The sequence below is a fragment of the Vombatus ursinus genome, unplaced genomic scaffold (assembly GCF_900497805.2).
Source record: "Vombatus ursinus unplaced genomic scaffold, bare-nosed wombat genome assembly UNPS02014171.1, whole genome shotgun sequence".
NCBI classification, from domain to species: Eukaryota; Metazoa; Chordata; class Mammalia; order Diprotodontia; family Vombatidae; genus Vombatus; species Vombatus ursinus.
In genome coordinates this window covers 1744625-1763343 of record NW_020953949.1, presented here as the reverse complement: position 1 = coordinate 1763343, position 18719 = coordinate 1744625, and the positions used below count along the sequence as shown (strand labels likewise).

The 18719-nt window shown below is 39.5% G+C and overlaps 1 protein-coding gene and 1 pseudogene across 9 annotated transcripts in view; both read left to right on the top strand.

Moving 5' to 3' along the window:
- The window catches only part of ARHGAP17 (Rho GTPase activating protein 17), a 130400-nt gene that overhangs the window by 56488 nt on the left and 55193 nt on the right, over window positions 1-18719 (top strand). For all 9 annotated transcript variants that reach the window (XR_003568919.1, XR_003568918.1, XR_003568917.1 and 6 more), the window contains exon 2: window positions 3244-3283. Coding sequence is in view for 6 of the 9 variants with exons in the window: in XM_027859765.1 (XP_027715566.1) it covers window positions 3244-3283 (40 nt within the window). In the remaining 3 variants the exon portion in view is untranslated. The remainder of the gene's footprint in view (window positions 1-3243; window positions 3284-18719) is intronic.
- On the top strand, window positions 8308-10027 carry LOC114041279 (annotated as a pseudogene).

The following is an 18719-nucleotide window of genomic DNA, read 5'->3' as shown; positions in this document are numbered from 1 at the left end:
AAGTGGTAAGCAATAGGGAATTGATGGTATTTTGAAAAGAGGATTGATGTCAATAGAGGTAGGTTTATACCAGGAAGCCAAATTTGGTGGGGTTGTGACTGTGAATTCGAGAGGTGAGCAGACTGGAAACTGAAAGACCTATCACTCTGTTGCATCAGTTGTCATAGTGGTCCACTGACCCTGGGACTCCAAGACTTTTTCAGGGGTCCAGGAGGTAAAATATTTTCATAATAATACTATCATGTTATTTGTCTTTTAAAATCCTCCTCCCCTTTTCAAAGAAATATGCATATAAAGCCAGATTTTCTGCATGCATTTCAATCAAAGCAACATACCACAGCTGATTGAATGCAGAAACATATGAGAATCCATCTGTCTTCTATTAAGGCAGAGAGAGAGATAAGCGAACTCTATAAAACCTCATTCTTCTCACTAAATTTTTTTTTGTTTTGGAAAATATAGTCATTTTTCATAAAAATGTTAACTTATGTTAACTATGTTAACATGTCATGGTTTTATTGTTGTTTTTGATGAATAAGTAACTACTTTAAAGTTTTACCCATTTTAATTTCTAAAAGAGTAAATATTGACAGATATAACCCACGTGTGTGAAGGTTCTTTGGGGCTCTCAGTAGTTTTTATGAGTTTAGACGTGTCTTAAGACCAGAAAGTCTGAGCACTGGTAGTTCAGAGAAGTGTCTGAACTAAAGTAGCAGCAGTGCCCAAGGGAGCCGATGGCTGACGGAAGCACAGCAGGAGCCAGACGACAAGAGCAGAATCGGAGGAAGTTTGAGGGTGTGTTGATGGATGGTGCGGTGTGTGTTCTCCCGGGCAGGGATTGTAGAAGGGAATCTCTCCAGGCTTGTACATGTACAACCAGGTGTACATGCCTTGTTTCTTGGTTTATAGACTTAGAATTAGACAGGAACTCAGCATTCATCATCTACTCTAGTCCTTTAATTTTATGGAGGACAGTTTTAGGTCCAGAGAACTGGAATGGCTTGTCCAGGGTCACACAGGAGTAAAACTGGAATTAGAACTTAGGTCCCTTGACTTCAAATCCAGCCATACGTTCTATTCTACAACAGTGTCTTCCACTGAGTTCCTCAAACTGATAGAAATATTAAATCTTTAGGTCTTTATTATGCTTTATGACTTGGAGAACAAAACATAGAATTTTAGAGCTAGTCAGACCATGTCTTCCAGCCCCTTCATATTACAGAGGAAACCATGGTTCCGGGATGGGTGAAATGACTGGCCCAGAGCCTTCCTCAAAGCCCTTCTGCACTGTGATTTTCCTCACTCTTCAGAGAACATTCACAAACCTGGAGTGATTGAAGAGCCTAGAGAGATGTCTTCAGAGAAGAGATTTTTCTAATACCTTTTTCAACAGCTATCACAGAATCACAGCAGGGGAGAATTGGAAGAGACCTTAGCAACCATTAAGTCTAACCCACAAACCGGAAAAATACCCTCTTAATGCACTTCACAAGGAGTTGCTGCTCGAGCTCTGCTCGAAGACCTCCTGCCCCAGGATCAAATAGACTACCACTCACCGCTCAGGGCTGCCCTTCACATGCCTTTTAGACAGTTCCAATGCTTAGGATCTTTTTTCTTACGTCAAGCCTGAGTTGTCCTCTTTGCAACTGTCACCTTCTTCTCCTTTCTTATTGACACTCCTTTACTGAGTACCTACTCCATGTTCAGTACTGTTTTGGATTCTCCGGGGTGAGAGAATTAGAGAGCGTGGTCCCTTCTGTAAGGTGCAGGCATAATTGGGGATACCTGATAAGGTACCCAAAACAATTAGAAAACAACAAAGTATAGATAGCCTCAAGTCCCAAAAGTGTATGATAAGTGCAATAGGAGTACAAAAAAGGGAGGGATTGGTGGCGTTTGTATCATCAGAGATGGCTGATTGGAGGAGTTGGGATTTGGGATTTGTACCTTGATGGATGGATAGGTTTTACTTAATGGGTGACGGTATTCAAGGAGAGGGAACAAAGCTCAAATGCTCTAATTTTATTTTTTTAAATGATGTTTCTTCAAACATTGCATATGAAGGCTAATGGGGTCACTATCCCTGACTCTTAAAGCAAACCACTTCTCTCTAGGCATTAGATTTATCCTCTATAAACCGAGGGAGATATTAGATGATTTCTGATAATAGGATTATCTCTTTCAACTCTAATATTGGTGCTCCTCTGCAGCTTGAGAGACAGTAGGGCATAGTGGATAAAATTCTGGAGTTGGAAGAAGACCTGGGTTCCAATCTTGCCTTGAACACTGATAATTCTTGTTATCTAGGTGCTAAGTGTAGACTTGGTTTTGAATCCTTTTGTAGGCACTTTCTGGCTGTGTTCAGGTCATTTAACTTTTCTGATTTCAGTTTCCTCATCTGTAAAAGAGGACTGGTAACACCTACCTCAAGGTTTATTTTAAGGTTCAAGTATGATAGTATATATAAAATTCTTTGCAAAATGTAAAGTGCTATATAAAAGGCAGCCACTATTATAATAATGTTAATAATCTGCTGGAAAAAAGTCTGTTGGCACCCTCTGAATTTTAGCATCTTGGTAAAAGCTCTGATTGTTCCACCCTTGTTACAACTCTGGCCGTCAGGGGAAAGTTTTTGAAGGGTGAAGCACTTGCTTGAAATTGTTTTTAAGCTGACAAGGGGGTTAATTATGAAGAGTAAACATTATTCTTGATTTTTTTTAAGTGGAAGTTTGGATGAAAAAAGGAAATTCTGGAGGAAGTAAGGTTTGACAAGTGCTAAGTGGTTTATATTTTGCACATATATCACATGGAAGAATAGCTGTCACTGCATGCTATTTGTCTGTAAGTTGAACTCCTCTAGAAAAGAAAGGTCTAACACTTGGAGAACAGGGATTTGAAGTTTAAACTTTCAGTTACATAGAGGTTCCCCATCCCCCAAGCTGAGCTGCTTTTTAGGAATAGTAAAAGTTGCTCAATTTGAGGCTTCTTAAAATAATGAGGCCCCCAACTCTGGAGGTATTCAAGGAGAGACCATTTGTTGGAGATTTTTTTAGAGGGGATGCTTGCTTCAGATGGGGTAACTAGATAATCCCCTCAATTCCTTTTGTGATACCAAGGATGGCTTCATTTCCCTGTGCCCTATGCCTCTTTAACCACTTTGTTTGAAATCCCCCGAATGTTTGAAATTTGGGGGAGTTGTCATTTTTATTCCTGTCCCTAAACTACTTTTTCTTCTCCCCACAGAGCCGAAAAAACAGAAGTCCTTAATGAAGATCTCCTACAGGTAACAAAATGTCACCTTTGTCTTCAATGTATTATTGAAAGGCAGCAGCTCTTTGAGCTTATCTGATGCTTGGAGGAATGGGATAAATGAAGGCCTGTGTTCTTCCGCAAGACCAGAGAAAAGAAGGGGTATGTTTTTGAACAGGAAAGCAAAGGGACTGAGCTGAATTAGGACAAAAGAGGATCTGGAACATTGAGGTCATGTAATAGGATCAGAGGAGTTGTGAAAAGCCTGCTCTGTTGTGAAGCAGAAATCCTCTACTCCAGCTGAACTTTGAGCAGGGCTTTTCAGTTGGTTGTACCTGCTATCTTTAAAGTGTTGTACAGCAAGAATCCTGTGGGTCACCAATTTTACTTTTTATCCTTGCTCTGGCTAGTTCTCCTACTTTAGTGTTCTCACTCCTCCCCACCTGAAACTAACAGAATCTCTAAGTGTTAGATTAGCTCAACTCACTCATTTTAGAGATGAGGATATTGAGTCCCAAAGAGGTCAAGTGAGTTGTTCAGGATCATTCAGCAATTTAATGGCAGAGCGGGACCTTGAATCCTTCTCATTTGACTCCAGGCCAAGTGTCCATTTCCTGACACTGTGCCTCCTTTTCATCCTTCCTACCATACTGAAAATGTCTCACTTGAATGTGTTCTATGGTACCTTTACTCATTGCGTTCTTGAGACTTTCTGAGCAAGCTGTAAAATTTTCTTTTACGGTTCTAATTTTACCCAAACATTATTATAGAATCTCAGTATATCAGAGTTGAAAGAGACCCTAGTATTCATATAGTTCATGCTGTACTTATTGGCTGGAAGAGATCTGTCCTTCATCTGATCTCTTAGCACACTGGGCTCTACTGATGCTCTTTTCCAATACTTTTATACTTCAGAAATCTGTGATTGCATCAATATGGGTAGTTGCTTTGGTCAAAACTATTACTCACTAATGACCCATTTTCTGGGAATGATCCTCTCCAGATTTGATTGGGCTGATCATCCTAACAAAAACTACACACTTGTGTGTCTTGAGGTTGAATTTAGTGCCTTTTCAGCTTTGTAGAGCTTGCCAGATCTCTGAGAATCTTGTCATCCCCACACCACAGTAAGGCATCAGAAGATGATTTTAGTGAAGACCTTGTGAATCAGAAACATATTCTGATTTTTATCACATATATCGGGTTCAAATATATATTGTATTTGTGTTTGTTATTTATCTGGTTGAAATAGGTATTGTATTTATCTAGAGGCAGCTAGGTAGCATAGTGGGTAGAATGCCAGGCCTGGAGTCAAGAAGACTCATATTCCACATAATTCAAGTCTGGCCTCAGATACTAGCTATGTGGTATTGGGCAAATCATGTCACCTTGTTTGCCACAATTTCTTCCTCTGTAAAATAAGCTGGAGAAGGAAATGACAAACCACTCCAGAATCTTTGCCAAGAAAACAACAAATGGGCTCATGAAGAGTCAGACACAACTGAAAATGACTGAACAACAAACAAATGCGTTTGTGTTTATGTTTTACCTTTCTCCTTTAGGTGGTAAGCTCCTCGATGGCAGGAATCAGGAAATCTTTTTTTTTTTTCTTTTAATCTTTCTCAGCCCTTGGTTAGGAAGAATTGTATATGTGATAGGTGCTTAATAAATGTTTCAGTGAATGAAGTTTGAGGTGTCCTCCATAACATCATGAAGGGTAGTCATCTACTCTCTACTTGAATTTTAAGGTTTGCTAATAAATATATATATAATTTATTTTCATTCCTTCTTTCACCCATTCTTCATTCTAGCAGGTCTTTTGGGGAAAAGAATCATACTGAGATTGTCCTGACTTGATCTCTCTATCTTTCGATTAAAATTTGAGGAAGAAAAAAAGCAATAAACAAACATGAGGAATTTCTTTCTTGTAATGGGAGAGATCTCTGTAGGAATGATACCTTAGGCAATCATAGTCTTAGCATACAAGAGCTTACCAGCTGTGTCACTGCAGGCCACCACTGAGTCTGACTTTGTAATTTGTACCCTGATCTTTCCCTGAATTCTCCCCAACTGTTCCCAGGGAAATAATCTTTTACCTACCTCAAAGCTATCTTGCTCCCAATGACCCTTTGCGTATCTTAAAAATCAGATACTTCTGCCGACACCCTTAGGGACTCCTATCCTTCCCTCATCTCACGCCGTCCTGAAAGAAAGAGATGAAAGGAAATTTAAAAAAAAAACTTTCAAAGCTAGTTGATTAAAATATTGTTATTTGTTTTATGGGAAAGAGAGCAAGTTATCATTTTGCAAAGCCTCACCCTTGCATAGTAGAATACATAATGGAATGGAAATAGTACTTGACTTGAGAATCAGAAAACTAGGATTTGAGTCCTGATGCTGCTATTTGTTAGATATATGATGATATTTCCTGAGTTCTGTGGGCCTGAGTTTCCTCATATATAAAATGGAAGTAATAATACTTATGCTGCCTACCACACAGATGTGGAGAAAGTGCTTTTTAAATATTTTAAATTTTTAATTGTTTAATTTTGAACTTAAAAAAAAGAAAAAAAACCCTTTTTTATATAGAGAGCAAGTCACAAAAAACAGTATGGTATATGGAACCATGAATGTCCTTTTCATATCCTCTGCTTTTTTTTTCCCAAAAACATAGATATAGGTACCGTACACTACTTTTAAAACTTGACTGTTTGTGTTTACTTCTGTTGTCTTCTGTAAGTTAAAAAAAAGTTTCAATGTCCTTTCACATTACTGTTACTAACCTCCCCTCTCCCCATCCCCCCTCCCCCCCCAAAAAAAAGCGGAGAGGGAAAAAACCAAACCTGCACAGTTAAGCGTCGTTAAACAGAATGAATCCATTCAATAGCCATGTCTGAAAATGAAGGTCTTTCTCTGTGCCTTGTGACTTTCACATTGCTATCAAGAGGTAGGCTACATAATTTATCATTTGTCCTCTGGAGACATAAGTTGATCACTGATCAGAGTTCTGAAGTCTTTCTTGGTTGTTTTTCTTTGTAGTGTTATTCTCCACATACAAATTATTCTCTTGGTTCTGCTCACTTCACTCTGCATCAGTTCGTGCTTTCCAGGATTCTCTGAAATCATCTAATCATTTCTCACGGCATGGTAATATTTCATTACATTCTTGTACCACAGTTTGTTCAGCTCTTGCTCAGTTGATTCTAGTTCTTTGCTTTTCTTTTTTCTCCCCTTTAATCTCTACCTACATCAGGATCAGGATGTTTGATTTGTTTCCTTCTTAACCTCCCACTTCCCATTCCCTCTGGTTTCCCTGTTGAGTTTGATATGTGTCTATACCAAACTCTGTGTGTGTATGTGTGTGTGTGTGTGTGTGTGTGTGTTCATGTTCATTCAAGCCTCTTTTGTTCATTTCAGATAAAAGTAAGGTGCACCTGGTGCCCCGCCCCATCCTTTTCTCCATGTTTGTATACTCTTCTCATCCGTTTTTATACTGTGTTCCTTTTCCCCTTCCTTTTCCTTCTCATTTTCAAGCCCTCGGAACACACAGTCCGCTCTCAGATTCTCCAGTGTCTTTTCATAAGGGCTTGAAAGTCCTCTATTGTGGGACATATTATTCTTGGTTATATATTTATATTCTTTGCCTTCTGGAATGTTGTATTCTAAAATTTTCTTTCATTTATACTTGAAGTCACCAAATCTTGTTTGATCTTTCTGGATGCTTGCAGTATCTTTTCTTGGACATGGAAATTCTGGATTTTGGTTGTGACATTCCTGTGGGTTTTCCTTTTGGAATTTCAGGAGGTGATCAGTGGATTCTTTCTGTCTTTACTCTGTCTTCTAGTTCTAATAAATGTAGGAAATTTTCATGTATGAGTTGTTGAAATTTAGTTTCAAAGCTTTTTAAAAACTGTGGCTTTTTGATCTGTTTTCCAAGTCAGTTGTTTTTCATGTCAGCTGCCTTAAAATTTCTTCTAATTTTTTTAATCTTTTTTTTTTTTTGCTTTATTTTTTGTTTTAGTATTCTTGCTGGCTCTTGGAGTTGTTGATTTTTGTTAGGGCTCTTCTACTTTTCAGGGAGTCTGTTATTTGAGTAAGGTTTACCGCTTTCTCTTCTAAGCTATGTATTCTCTTTCCAGTTCTTTCCTCAAGAGCTTTTATTTTATTTTTTTTATCTCTTGATTAATTTCTTGTGAATTTTTCATAATTCAGTCCATTTTTTTCCTTTGTAGTTAATTATAGACAATTTTTCCTTCTAATCTAGATTTTTGGGCATTGCTAGATCTACAGTAGTTTTTTATCCTAATGTCTTCCTTAACTACTTATCTCTTTAGTTTTTGTTTCTAACCTGAAGCTTTGTGCCAGTCTTTGTCCCCCTGCTATGCTTTGGCTGGGGTCTTCAGTCATGCTCGGTCTTACCCTGTGTCACCTAGCCTCTTGCATTGATTCTCCCCTTCTCCTCCCGAAATTAGGCTCCTCCTGGACTTTCAAGGTTTAGAACACTTGGTCGTTAGAGGCCTCTCTTGTGGCTCAGGACAGAAAATATTGTGAATCTAAGCAGTGCAGCCCTGCACTGGTAGATGCCCACTACCACTCCCTGGGGGTTTCCAGGGTTCCCACCCCGGGGCTTTCTGACTGTGCTGGGGCTTTGTCAGGGGAGCTCTCTCCTCTTGTTGCCTTCATTCACAGAGCCTTGCTGGGTACACGTCCTATCTCCAGTCACATTGGCACTTGCTATTACCTATGGGCTTCTGTTGGAATTTTTGGGTAGTTCTAGGGTAGAAGAAGTCACTTGTTGTAGTTTTTTATTGGATTTCATGATCATTGTTGTATCTGGTATGAACTTAAGGGTTTTGGGAGTTATACGTGGTACAAAGGGGGACAGCACTAGTCTAGAAATCAGGAGACCTGAGTGCCACTCTTGACTCTGGGATACTGGGAAAGTCCCACCCCATCTCTGTGTATCAGTTTCCTTCTGTATAAAATGGGAAGCTTAGGCTAGATGAACTCAGATATATTCAAGTGCTAACATTCTGTGGTTTTTCTCTGTATGATAATATGGTCAGCTTGGCTAACGTGGCTGACAAGAAGGATGAGGCTCTGCTGCCACCTGCTTCCCTCAAGAAAGAAAGAATAAGATGAGTTGGTAGAAGGCCTGACCAGCAACTTCAGGGTGAAGGAAAACCAATTGACAGGAGACCAGGAAGGCAACCACCTTGTAAGCAACAATTTGAAAAATAGATTGGAGAAAAATGTGAAGGGGGAAGAAGGTCATGGTGGTCCTGGGGGAAGAGGATGTGGTGGTCGAGGCCGTGGAATGGGCAGAGGAGATGGTTTTGACTCTCGTGGAAAGAGAGAAGTTGATAGGCGTAGTGGAAACGATAGATCTTCTTTCTCACATCCACATTTCAGTGGTCTGAAGCACGAAGACAAATGTTGGGGAACTGTCAAAGAAGAGTTGACTGACTTGGAGCAAACCACCGTGACCGAGGAAATACCTGAAGGAGAAGAGCAAATACAGAAAATAAAGAAAACGAAATAGAAGAGGTGAGGAAGGAGGACCCGAAAAAGATGACCTTGGGTGAGTGGAAGGCTATTCAGAATAAGAACCGGGCCGGAGTTGCAAGACCAACAAGGGTGCTAGTGGGCAGTGGAAGAAGGGATTTGTGCTCCACAAGTCCAAGAGTGAGGAGGTTCACACCAAAGAATCTGTGGATCATCACTTCCATTAGCCCACCAATGATACCACATCCCAGCTGGAGATCAATTTTGGAGACCTTGGTCACCCAGGACGTGGCGGCAGAGGCAGGTGAGGCAGGCATGAACGTGGTGGACGGCCCAACCACGGAAGCAGAACTGACAAGTCAAGTGCTTCTGCTCCTGACGTAGATGACCCAGAAGCTTTCCTGGCTCTGGCCGAAACTGGACATCCTAAACCAACCCCAGTTCCTTTGTGGACCCTCCTCCATGAGGCTTGCATGCTTAACGATCCTAAACAACTAAGAAATTAAAAAAAAAAAGTCATTCATACCATTCACACCTTAAAGACTGAATTTTTATCTGTTTTGAAAATGAACTTCTCTCGCTACACAGAAGCATCAATGTGGTAGTCAGTTTTGTATGTAGAAATGTAATGGTAGCAGGGATGTTTTCATAATTCTGTTCTGACAGGAGCCCATTCATTTTGGCAGGAAACCTTAATGAATGTATGTTGAATTGGACTGAGTTGTTGAAATCTATAATACCACAAAAGTTATGGAAAAGGGACACATGGAAGACTTCTGCAAATCCCACAGATATTATGCAAGGGACTTGCTCATGGCTTGAGAATAGTCAGTTTTGGGCCAGTTAAGGTAGGTTGCCTTTAAAAGTCAGATGGGGGAATAAATTTACAAAATTTGTTACTCCCAAGAAGTATTACAAGAACTTAGCATCAAAAATAATTCAGATCATTTCATAGTTGACCATGCCACTGAAGATCAAGGGATGTTTTGGTCCATTGGTGTTTAACTATTGAGTTTGATTTCAAGGATAAGTCTGCCCATCTATGAACTGTGCTTTGCAGAGGAGAGCAAGAAGAGAGTTTCCTTCCTCTTTTATGAGTCAGGTGTGACATTAGGCAGAGTTTTAAATTAATTTCTTCAACTAATTTTTATTGAACATCTATGTGCAAAAAAATGTCTTGTGCCTTAGAGGTGGTGAGCTCCTTGAAGGCAGGTACTATACCGTAAATAAACTTTTTAGTCTTTCTTTGGTACCTAGTACCGTGTTCTGCATGACATGCTATTATAGATGATTAATAAATGTTTTTATCGTTAGCAAAAATGGGTAGTTTGTCTTTGTACTTGTCTACATTCCTTTCTAGAGTTCTCCAGCCTTCTAATGGTCCAGGCCTCATACTGTGCTAAACTTTGACGCTGCACCCTAGCCTGCTGTACTCTTCAAAATATTCCATGCTCCAGCATTAAGCACTTACATCACGTCTTTACTTCCCACTAAATCACATCGTCCTTTCCCTTAGCAGGGTAGAACTCAGCTAGGTTTTAGGAGAAAAGTAGGCTAATTTAACTGATTCACACTAAGGTATGAATGACTGACAATATCTTCATTCTCCTAGCAATATTTCCATTATATTAATGGATTGTCTAGTTAATTCAAATATATCTTTGGAGGAATTCCAGTAGGTAAAACCAAAGGAAAACATTTATTGTGGGAGAAGGTGTCTTGGGGTAGGCGGAATACCATATAAGTAGTAGTCAAGCTTACCTGGGATAATGTCCCCAAGGTTGTTTCCTCTCTCTAAGAAAGCTTTTGAAAGTTTTTTTACCTTCTACTTTGTAATCCATAGATACTATAAAGACTCTTCATTCATTCAGCAAATATTTATCAAGAAATTATTTCTTGAAGAGCTCAATATAAAGTTGTACACGGCACAGTCTCTACCCTCAAGCTAGTATCTGAGAAGTGATGTTGGAAGCATAAGAGGGTGAGATTATTTCATAGAATTGTACCATTTTTGTAGCATTAGGCTTCAGAGGGCCTGTGTGACTTTATATTATATCTTTAAAATTTTATCTTGTTAGCTTGAGGTCATCATTCCAACCTGATAATATCTTTTTGGATCTTAATTCTGTCACGCAGTATATTAATGATCCCTCCTGGTTTTTCTATCATTTGTACATTTGACAAATATACTAATTGTGCATTTGGCTAAGTCATTGAAGAGCAAAACCAGTACCAGAGTCTTGTGGCACTTAGTGAAAAGTATCTGTCCATTTATGACTGATAATATGTATGCTCCTTGAGGGCAAGAATTTTTTTTTTATCATTGTTGTCCCCAATATACTTCATAAATATTTGTTGGTTATCAGTACCTTTTTGGTTGTGCACTGTCTTCTCAAGATAATTTGTGATTCAATTCAGTAATTCAGTGAACATTTATTGAATGTCTTTTATGTGCAATGCACTGGACTAGGCCCTGGGGATAAAAAAGACCCAAAACTCCAAATAGCCTCTGCCTTTGAGGAGGTTGTATTTGAATGGGGGATAAAATAGTTTACAAGTAAATAAATATAAAGTATACACTCAGCATTATCAAGTGGGACAAAGTACTTAAAACTAGGGGAATCAAGAAAAGCCTTGTATAAGTAAGCAGCAGTACCTGAGCTCAGACTCTGGGGAGGCATGGGTAAAAAGGGATACATTCCAGACTGGGGAAACCACTTGTATAGCACTGCAAAGATAGGAGATGAAATACGCATAACTATAGCTGGAAGGCTAGGTTGACTGGATCAGAGAGTATGTTAAGGGAGGAGTAATATGAAATAAAATTGATTGGTAAGGTAGGTGGCCGCCAGAATGTAAAGGACTTTAAATATGCTGGGTCCTTTCATCAATTCTTGGCAAACTCCACTGTCTGCATTTTTCCATCTAGCAAGATGAATATTTCTCCCCTACCTTTTGTGTTCTTTCTCTAAGCCAGCTCCTTAAACCTGGACAAATAAACTCTTAATCCTCAGTCTTAATTTTTTTTTTAAGCCTTTGGTGAGAAGTTTTTGTCAAGGGTGTTTTGAAATTCTAAATAATAGTTCCCCTTCTTCATGTGTATATTTACCCAATCAGGGAACCTTCAGAGATTAGTCAGGCCTAATTTCCTGTTGTAGAAACCATAGTGCCTGTATGCCTTCCTTTAGGTTATATTTACTTCACTGTTCAGCGATTGGATCTCTAGCATAGGTTCCACTAACTTCCCCAGAGGAGAAGTGAAATTCATTGATCTGAAGTTCTCAGGATTGACCTGAAATTATAATTTGGAGCTAGACATGAATTCAGAGATCATCTAGTCCAACGCTTTCCTTTTACAGATGAGGAAACTGAGACCACTGCTTGGTATTCACGGCCCTTCATCATTTGGTGCCATACCATACTTCCAGCTTCCTGTATTACTCCCATGCTTATACTGCAAGCAAACTAGACAGCTTTCCAGACCAAACACTGCCTATTCTTTTCTCCTTTGCCTTTGTATACACTGTTTGCTGTGCTTGGAATGCTCTCTATCTCTATCTTACCCTGTTGAAATCAACCCATCCTGTAAACACTAAGGCAAATAGCCATACCTTTAGGAAGACATTCCTCATCCTCCCAGATTTGTAATCAATGAGCAAGCATTTATTAAGTTTCTACTGTGTGCCAGGCCAGTGCTAGGTGATAGAGATACAGAGAAAAGAAAAAGAAACAATCTGGAATGTACATTCTGTTGGGGGAGATGACATGTTCACATAAATACCCATATAGGGTATGTCTCCATTTGGGAAATTACAGGAGCAACCTTTATAGTCAGACCTCACTAACACTTATTTTGTAATTCAAGATGCATGTATCATGTGGAATTATGTATTCTAGCTGTCTCTCTTAGTGTCTTTTTTAAGCTTTGCATTGCCCCACCCCCCACCCCCAACACAGTCCACAACATTCAGTAGGTGCTTTGTAAATGTTTCTTGCATTGTATTAGGTTATACTTGATTTAAATTCCAGGGTGGTGAAAAGATCACTGGACTTGGAGTAAAAGGTCCAAGAGTTGAACTTGAAATCTGACACGATGTGACTTTATACAGATCATTTAACTCTCAGAACTTTGGTTCTTCTCCTGTAAAATAAGGATTTTAAAGACATTGTTGACCTCACAGGGTTGTCAGAAAAGTACTCTAGAAACATGGTTTACCAGATTGTGTTTTGATCATGGAATGTTAGAGCTGGAAGGAGATTTAGAGAATAGAGTCTAGAATAGAATAAAATTGGAAGTTTTGTTAGACATCATCTAGTCTGTTTCCTTCTTTTTACAGATAAAGAAACTGAGGCTGAGAGAAGAGAAATGTTACCTATGACCACAGAATAAGTTAATGGTAGTGCCATGTCTAAAACTCAAGCTTCTTGACTCTTAGACTGCTTGCAGCTTGGGGACCTTTCCCCCTCTAGAACTTGAGTTTTTTAAATCCATTTCCCCTTTGTGATTATCTTTTTCATTTTGCCAGTTAGTCATGCTGGGCTACTCTTCTAGCACCTGGTATTTTTAAGCCTCATTACACATTCATGCTGAGCTTCCAACAAAGTATTTTTACACAGTTTTCTGTGAGTTACTAACCTCTTGAACTCTCCCTTTTAATTTTCACATCCTAGTGCTAGTATTTTGTGAAAGTTTCTTTTTCTTTTTTTTTTTTTTAGTATGGAATAAATCACTGTATTAGGGGTTTTTTTGGCTTTCTTGCCGGAGGGGCACTTGAACTTGACTCTACTGTGATTACTAACACTTGCTGATTGTCCCTAGTAATTTGCATTTATTCTTTTCTCTTCCCAGAACCAAGTTCAGGGTACTTTCTTTTTCCAGGGGCTTAAAGAACGGGAAAATGTCATTTTTCTTTAAAGCCTTACCTTTACCTCTTGGTTCTGATGCTGTAGATATTTGAATTCCAGACACCCAGCTATTACTCCTTGGCCCCAGCTTGGAGTTTTTCCCACATCATTTCCTATGTCTATCCCAGCCTTTTCTTGACCAGGTGTTCAGGAATACCATTTCATAGTGTTGGTGCCAGGTTGAGGAGTTTGTATTTCATTGTAAAAGCAATAGGGTGCCAGTGAAGCTTCTTGAACAGGGGAGTGACTTTGGTTGGGCATACACAGTTAGCCTGTTAAATTCTCTACATTTGTATGAGAAGGCCTATCTTTAAATCAGCATTTGAGGAAACCCTGCTGGATGCCCATATCTCTTTGAAAGAATGTTATAAAGAAGACCCCAGACTCAATTCTGAAGACTGGTGTCTCAAAGACTTTATTAAAGAGGTTGAAGTGCGTCCTTTTGATTCTCGCGAGAAGTGGGCACAACTTTATAGTTAGTAATTGCCTAACTCCTCCCTTCTGGATCAGGATTGGTCCTAATCCTTCTGGGTTACAATCTTCCTTATACGCCCTGTTCATATATTTTATATACATGTGATCCCTACCCCCAACATAGATTTTGTGCCTAGAATTGTGTTGGCACTCCCCCCCTCGACAGAGAAGTTAGCTTGTCTGTGCTGATTTCTTATCTACTTATGTGGAAACTAAACTCTTTTATTTCTCACAGAGAAGGCATGCAATTCCTGTTCAGGTACATAGATCTTTCTTAATTTAAGTATTGGATAAGTAAGAGAGCCTTTATTTATGTTGTCTTTCACATGGAGTCATAGATTTGGAGCTAGAAAGGACCTTCGGCATAGTCTAGCCCAGCCCCTTCATCTAACAAATTAAATTCAAATTGACAAGCATTTACCAAGTCCCCATTATGTAGCACTGCACTCTGTTAAGCTAGTTGCTAAGTATATGAGGAAAAGACAAAAAAAAAAGTCTCTGCCCTTACATTCTTCTACAGTGGAGGTGAAGGTGAGGGATACAACACATACACACAGATAAGTAAATACAGGAAAATTGGAGAGGGAGAAAGTACTGACAAGTAGGGATGGCAGGGAAGTCTTCCTACATGAGGTAGTCTCATTCTGAGCCTGGAGGAAGATGGGACTTCTAAGAACTAGTGTTGCAGACAAAGTTCATTCGAGGCTTAGAAAACAGCCAATTCAGAGGCTCAGAGACAACAGATAGACTGCTGAATTTGGGAAATAATGAATAGGCTGGTTTGGCAGTAATGTAATGTGGAGCGTGTAAAGTAATTTGAAATAACCCTGGAAAGGTGAGCTTGAGCCAGATTGTGAAGCTGTCTCAGTGCTGAGTTGAAGAATCATGGTTGAGATTGGTTATATGAGGTAATGGAGAGAAAAAGTCAAGGATGAGTCTAGGTTTGCCAACTCAGGTGACTGGCCTAAACAGAAGTGGGGAAATTTGAAGACAGTCCCTGCCCTCAAGGAACTAACATTCTAATAGGAGAAGATAACACCTAAGAAGGAGATTAAAATGCTAGGGAAAGAAGGAGATACCATGCTGGGACATGGTGTCAGGAAGATCATAAGCACCATCTGGAGGGAAATGAAGCTTGGCTGGCTTGGACCCCTTCCCTAAATGGAGGGCCCAGGAGGAGCTCACTAAGGGGAGAATGCAGCTGCTGGTATGTTCTAGGACAAAACTACAGATGCTCAGGGAAGGTTATTATTTTTTTTATATTAAATTATCTATATTTTTTCAGTCAGCCACCTCTACCTTCCAGTGGGAAAGAAAGAAAAAATTCATTACAAACATATAGTTAACCAAAACAAATTTTCACATTAGCCATGTCCATCTGTTCCCCCCTTGCCCCCCCAAAAAAGTATGTCTCATTCTGCATTCTTTCAAAGTTGTTTTTCTTTACAGACTGTTGACATTATGGAAATTGTTCTCATGTTCCTGCTCATTTCACTCTGCATCAGTTCATACAAATCTTCCCAGGTTTCTCTGAAACCATTCCCATCATCATTTCATAGAACACATTAGTATTCCATCACATGTATATACCTTAACTTGTTTGTCCATTCCCCAGTTGATAGATACCTCCTCACTTTCCCATTCTTTGCACCCTGCAAAGAGCTATAAATCTTTTTGTATGTCCCTGTTTAAAGTTTGTTTTGCCTAAAACTAATCCTTTCCTTAAAGCTATCTCCTTCTAATTCCCAATTCTCACCTTTTTTCCTATGCCCATGTGTCTGTTTGTGTGTATTTTTCCCTCCTTCGACCAGTTGTGATGAGAGTGAGGTTCGTGTGTCCACCTAATCCCCACCCCTTCTACCTAGATTATGTAAGATAATTTTTCCTAGCCACCTTCTCTTCTCCTTCTCCTTTGCATCCCTCATACGCCAGTGTTTTCTTTTTCCTCCCTTTTCATTCTTCTTTTAAAATCATTAAGATGTAACAGAACTAGTCCCAGATTTTCTGTCTCGTTAAACTCCCTTCATGACCTGTGATGATGATAGGGCTCAGAGGAGACACATACATCATCTCTCCAAATTAGAATGTAAGCAGTTTGTTCATGTTTAGTCCCTTATGGTTATTTTTCCTGTTTATCTTTTACCTTTCTGTTGACTGCTCTGTTTGCACTTCATAGTTTATATGTGACTCTTCTTTTCATCAGGAATGCTTGGAAGTCCTTTATTTCATTTAAAAGTCCATTTTGCCCCCTGTATAATTGTATTTAATTTTTTCTGGGCAAGTTATTCATGGCTGTCAAAAAAGCAGTAGAAAACAGTATACAGGAGGGGATGGTCAATATTGGTCATGACGAATGAGGACTGAAAGAAGACTACTACATTTACCATTTAGGAGTTTGCTCTTTCAAATGGAACAGTTTCAGTTGAGCGGTTGGTTCACAAACTGTAATGGAAGGGGTTGAGAGGAAGTGAGAAGAGAAGAAGTGGAAGCAATTAGCAGCAGATGACTTTTCTGAGATACTAGCTATGTCACCTGTTCTGCCACCCCGGCTGCCTCTGTGGTGTAGGAGTTGAGGAGGTCTCAAGCAGAAAAAAAAAAAAAAAGTTTTTTGCAGGCTGTTGTCTGTAGGAACAATTTTATTTTAAAATATATTACAAAATCCATGGGCCCATGTGAGGTGTACTGATTTATTGATGAAGATTTAGGATAACTAGTTTACAACATTCACCTTTTCATTAGAAACGTGATTTAAAACACTGAATTGTACAGAGCCAAAATGACTGTCTAAATCTGGAATACATACCATGATAGTCCCTTCAACCATTTGCATTGTTACAATTCCATGTAGCTTGTGCAACCACTGACAGGTTCAAAAATGAATCTCTTCTTCTCCCTGCCTTCCCAGTTATTGACAATACTGTTCATCAGATATTCAAGAAATACCATTTATACAGGGCTGGCTCACTTCCTTCTGCTCTGCCCGGTGCTGGCTCACCTTACCCGTGCTCTGCCCACAGCCCCTCAACTCATCAAAAATAGCCATAGCTTCATTTTCAGAAAAAGTTTCCAATACCATTTGATAGCTAATACCTCAAAGTTAGAATACTTCAAACACTCCACTGTCTTCATAATTTTCATGCCAATTATAAGGGACATCCTCCAGAGTTCAAGGTGCAATGTTCGGGCCTCATTTGCCTCGATCTAAAGGCATTGATTACTACCTGTCACCTCTGAGTTATTGTCCTTAGCCTCTGATTCTTCTAAATGTATCATGCGCCTCTCCCTGTCCTTTCTTCTACTGTGATTAAGGTTCCTATCCCTGAGTAGAACTCTGTCCCTCCCTCCTTTTCTTCCTCTCATTCTTTCCATTAACCTCATAACTCTTTGCCCATCTACTTTAATACCACATCCCTCCGAGTCACTGGCAGCTTATCCCAAATAACTCAGAGATCTGATTTGAGGACAGAAGTTATAACCATGTTTATAGCCAATAACATATGTAGCAAATGCCATTCTGTTTCCTAAGATATGTCCACCCCCACCCCCAAAAGGACCCTAATGACACAGCCAGTAAGTATCACAAATAGAATTTGAACCGTAGTCTTCTAACTCTTAAGTCCAGCACTATCCATTAGGCATACTGTCTCCTCTGGCAAAAATCTCTCATTTCCATCCTTTTTATTTTTCCTGTATTACTACTCACTTGAACTATTACAGTATTCTCCTGGTCTCCTTGATCTTTCGCTTCAAATTTTTCTTAACTCTAGTCAATCCTTTACTCCATTGCTTGATTAATCCTCTTATAATCTTCCCTAGTTAACTGCTGACTATCAATCAGTAAGCATTTAAGTGCCTACAAGGATTAAGTACCTGCTCTGATCTGGGGTACAAAGAATGAGATAATTCCTGCTCTCTTGGAGTTTATGTTTTAATAACAGACGCCTTAGCCAGATGTTTAACTCCCTACACAATCACCCCTACAATTAAAGTGTTATTTCATACTGCTCCCCACCACTTAACTCTGCCCTCCAATCAGACTGGATTGTTTTCTGTTCCCTGCTATACATTCTGCACTTTTCAGTCTTCCATACTTTGTTCAGACCCCCATACCGGTATATATTTGTATATATCATGACTCCCTTTCCTTGAGGGCAAGGGTGGCTTCCATTCCTGACCCAAAGATTTGTATGTATAGTGGGTTCTTAAAAGTGTTTGTTGAATTGGATATCTAAATTGAATAGCAGCGGAAGCATAAATATAGGCATTACCTTACCAGATATCCACATGCTCCTTCCTCCCTGAATTTGTGGTTGAGGACGCTGTGCTCCAAGCATCTTGTGGTTCAGTCATTTCAGTTGTGTCCAACTCTTCTGGCCCCATTTGGGGTTCTCTTGGCAAAGACACTGGAGTGGTTTACCATTTCCTTCTCCAGCTCATTTTATGGATGAGGAAACTGTGACAGACAAGAGTTAAGTGATTTGTGTAGGGTCACACAGCTAGTACATAATCTGAGGCCAGATTTGAACTCAGGAAGACAAGTCTTACTGACTTTAGGACAGGGGCTCTATCTCCTGTGCTGTGCCACC